This window comes from Armigeres subalbatus, chromosome 2 (genome assembly GCF_024139115.2).
Source record: "Armigeres subalbatus isolate Guangzhou_Male chromosome 2, GZ_Asu_2, whole genome shotgun sequence".
In the NCBI taxonomy this organism is placed as follows: domain Eukaryota; kingdom Metazoa; phylum Arthropoda; class Insecta; order Diptera; family Culicidae; genus Armigeres; species Armigeres subalbatus.
The window spans coordinates 134,717,784-134,722,095 of NC_085140.1; the positions used below are offsets into that span (position 1 = coordinate 134,717,784).

Sequence of the window (4,312 nt, forward strand, 5' to 3'; positions counted from 1 at the left end):
GCGATGAGATGAATATATGTTCAGTGAGATGGAAAACGGAACAGTTCCCTACTATTTCTTAAATAATTTTGAGGAGCGGCACTGATGACGGAATCACTCTAATTTATACACTTTGGATAATTTATTAATAGATTTAATTGGGGTATTGAGGCAATTACTGCGCTATGTAGGGGATGCATGAACTGGATTGATTAGTTGTGAAATTTTGACTGGGTATGGAAATTTAAATTTTCCAATATTTCAGCGTTGTTATTCGCTTGAAATCTCTCCTAATTTCGTGACGGTCTCGAGTTTGGAAATTTTCGTTTTACACTCTGTATCCGAGTCTTCCCCTCAGACGTAGTTTAAGTCAAAATATCATTTGATTTCCGTCAAAAAGTAAACTGACTGCAAAAGTTATAGAATAATGATGAAATATTATTACAAAAGTGTCCCATATTTATGTGCGTCCCATAACTGTGGTACTTACGCCTAGTATAAGTAGTATAAGCTGCGATCATTTTCTTCAAGTTGAGTCAAGTGTGAGAACTCATCTTATGACAAATGAAGTTGGAATGCTTCATCTGCCCCGCCGCAATTGTAGATTTTTTAAAGGAATTTATTATGGAGTATATCCCCATTTATGGAGTATAAAAACATTGTTGCCACAGGAAACATCCATAAATTACGTAATGCCTATAGGGGAAGGGTTGCCTAAAGTGTGACGATTCATGCAAATTTTTCAGATGCTCCATACAAAAAGTGTGACATTGGTGGGAGGGAGGGGGTTTGTTATGTAATTAATTTGTTACGTAATTAATGGATCTTCCCATATCGTGAGTGTATACAGCCGGGAAATAAAAGCAAAGTGAAAATATCTGTTTCAATCACTTCAAACTTGTTCTAGTAATGACTAATAGAATTTAAGCTCTCTAACTCGATGAAAATCCTTAACTTATCGGCTATTAGTTTCAAAATTTCACCTTTCTGACCCGATCCTCATTTATACAATGGTCTCGATGCGTGATGCATCGATGTCGATTAAATCACTCAATTAAATATCGCCTAATCGTAACCAATTGTCGATGGAATAGAAAACAAATGTGTTACGTTATTTTTATTCACAAGAATGCACTGAGGAACATAAAAAAGAATCACAAAAAGAAATTCTACTTGGGCAGCAGCCCCTATTCTCATCTCCCGGTGTTTATAACACAGTCGCTTTCAAGCCAAATTAAATTTTTGCACTTTGTTAAAAGCCTAGACAAACGAAACATAGGGTAGAGAACCATTTGGGCAGTACCCCCTATTCCCGTCCACAATGTTCATTACTCGATCGCATTACAACCGAGTTACTTGTTTTTTAGTACATGGTTAGTTTCTGTCGACATCCAGTGATGTACAAAAAATCAAGCCATTTGGTTGGAACGCGGTCGAGTTATTAACGTTGCGGACGGGAATAGGGAGTGCTGCCCAAATGGTCCCGCTCCCTATTCTAAAAACTCTGTAATTCGGCTTGCATGCGGCTGAGTAATAAACTTTGAGAACGGGAATAGGGATGCTGCTCAAACAGATCTTTTCCCTATGCAATGAGAAGTACCCACCGTTTCATAGTATCATCGTCATGCACAATCATAGTACAGTGTTATCAATGCATCATGTGATATTCACGTTTCGTTTTTTACGTAGCTCAAGCTGTGTGGTAAATGTAGGCAACGTAGACAATGTGATTAAACAAAAATACAACATCGTTCAGCTTTATTTACATTTTATTATTTGTATACCATTAGTTTCATGTAAATCGAACACTGGGTGCTAAGTTGTACTCTTTGGACTTTCATCTAGCTGATACCGTCACGCTCTACCCATACGCATCAAGTCTCTATCACTCCTTTCACTAAATTTTCACTCGGAGAGCCCGTGCCATCGATGTTATCATTGCACATCGCAGCCGGGTTATTCCACGTTCATCCCCGTCAATCACTTGGTTAGACTTCAAATTATCAGATATCAAAAATAATATCAGCACCATTCAAATGTCCAGCGAAGCTTTTTCCTAACGACGGCGACAAATTGAACACTATCTTACCAATTGTCATCCTCTGTCCGTCGCAGACGGTAGAGATACTTTCTCTGAGTATCAGAATGTTCATAACGATCTAATCAACTAAAACAAAAATCTGTGCATATTAAAAATCTAAATCTAGTTTGTCCAGCAAAATATTTTCAAAGTAATGGTTTATCACTAAACTACCATGATAGGGCACGAAAGTTGAATGTAGGATTCAACTACCCGCGTGCTAAAATCACTTTAATCAGTTCTCCTACCGCTTTGTTAACAGATGCTTGGGTTGCTTCATACCCTCTTTTCAGGACTCTTATTGCCCCGTAATTCGTGAATTTCATTCAACAACTGATAAAGATCACTCTTAAGATTATTGTTTTCTTCTTTCAGTTCTTGAATGGTGTTCCGCATCTCTTCTGAATACGCCCGGATCGAATCCATTTCTGTTTTCATGTTGTCGTACCTCTCGATCTGCTCTTTGAACGCTTGGTTTTCTCGCGTTAAACTTTGATGGTCCTGTTTGATTTTGTAGATCTCCTGTGCCAATTTGTCGACTTTTTCGTGCTTTTTGTTCCGCGATACAGCCGAACTAGTGTCTGCCGTGATGTTTTCTATGCGATTTCGGATAGTATCCATATCCGCACTGAACGCCTGCAACGAGGCTTGTGTCATATTTTCGTGTTCTATTAGTTTCTGGATTTCTCGCTTTGATTGCTTCATTTCTTCCATGATGTGTTGAGAATGAAAGTTTAGTTCGTTGACGTAATTGGAAAAGTATAGATTTGATTTTTTGAGAATTGTTAGAGCTTTACCCTCTGAACAGCAGATTCCATCTATTACTCGCTCCTTGCACTTCATAGAACTAAATAATTTGTATTCTCGTATGTTGATTTTTTTGAAGTAGATTATCATCTCCGCCAAATTTTCACAATTCCAGTCGTTGTCGTAAATGTGAACGATATTAATCTTCGGGAACATGGTACGCATATTTTCATACTCCATGTACATTAAATTATTTTTGAACAGATGCAGTGTTTCCAGGTTTGGAAACTGGCGTAACACGTTGATGTCCAGATATGAGAGCCGATTGTCATTCAGATATAATACTGTAAGGGATTCGAGCTTCTGTTCCATGGAGTTTTTAACTATGGCCATGTTGTTGACCGACAGATCTAGAATACGGAGATGTTTCATCCGTTGGAACAAGCAGAGATCCAGCGATCGCAGATCATTATGAGAGAGATCCAGAAATTCGAGATTTTCAAAGTAGGAGATATTTTCTATAGTTTTAAGCCTATTATGTCCAAGTTCCAATTTTTTCAACATTGGTACCGTGTTAGTATCGTAGCTGATCCTTTGAATACGATTCCTTTCCGCATCCAGATGAAGGAGATTAGGTGGGATGTAAATACTGTGCAAGCTTTGCCACCAAACCTTCAATTCCAGCATGTTTGGGAAAGTTTCATAGATTCCATGGGGCAGAACAAACATCGCTGATTCGCGGAACTTGATTCTTGTTATATCATAGCTTGGTGCCAGCAATTCCACATCACTTGCTTCTTCTACACTGTTGATCCTAACTCCTTGGAAAATGCAGTATCCGTCGGGGTTTATCGAACAAGTATAATTCATTGTTCTGCCACTAACCACAAGGTTCACAAAAATCACACCAACGATGAAACTGTAACATTAAACAAAACGTTTTATTAGCACTTCTTGCATCATGACTTAGCTTCTCACATTATGGAACTTACATTTCGCTAATCATATTCGAATTCTTTTAGACGAAGCTATCACAATTCTTCTACAATTCTTGCTTGCACAAACGCCCAAATCCCAAACGATCAATTTTTCCATCAGTTCATGTTACAAGCACTTTGAAAGCCTATCTTCTGTAGTGCACTGAACATTCGTATCGAGCACTATCCGCCAATTTCACCAATAAATTTTCCACCGTTTTCAGACCGGCTGAAGATTTCGCTTGCTAAAGACCGACTGTGGAATCGTTGTTCGTTGGTATGTTTTTATAGAATCGTTATCAATCAGAGAAAAACCCGAGCAGATATTCCGATCGATCAGGACGCGAGACCCAATCAATCGATTATTGCTCATTCTCTCACCTTCTCTCTTGTTTGGGTTGCACGGGGCGGTCTTCGGAAAACCAAGGCACGCTCTCGCGTGTGCATCGATGCTTATCCAATACATTTTCCTCCTCTACTATCGTATAAGCCTATGACAGGCGTGACAGGTGGCTGAGCTGCTTCGGCG

The 4,312-nt window shown here is 38.9% G+C and overlaps 1 protein-coding gene across 1 annotated transcript; it reads right to left on the bottom strand.

Annotated features, from left to right (window-relative positions):
• Positions 1-1,730: 1,730 nt before the first annotated feature.
• LOC134215154 (leucine-rich repeats and immunoglobulin-like domains protein 3) lies at positions 1,731-4,028 on the bottom strand. The gene is made up of 2 exons (XM_062694401.1): positions 3,799-4,028; positions 1,731-3,725 (listed from the first exon to the last, which is right to left on the bottom strand). The coding sequence occupies exons 1-2, from the start codon at positions 3,810-3,812 to the stop codon at positions 2,336-2,338; spliced, it is 1,404 nt and encodes a 467-aa protein (XP_062550385.1). The 5' UTR covers positions 3,813-4,028; the 3' UTR covers positions 1,731-2,335.
• Between the last annotated feature and the right edge of the window lie 284 nt (positions 4,029-4,312).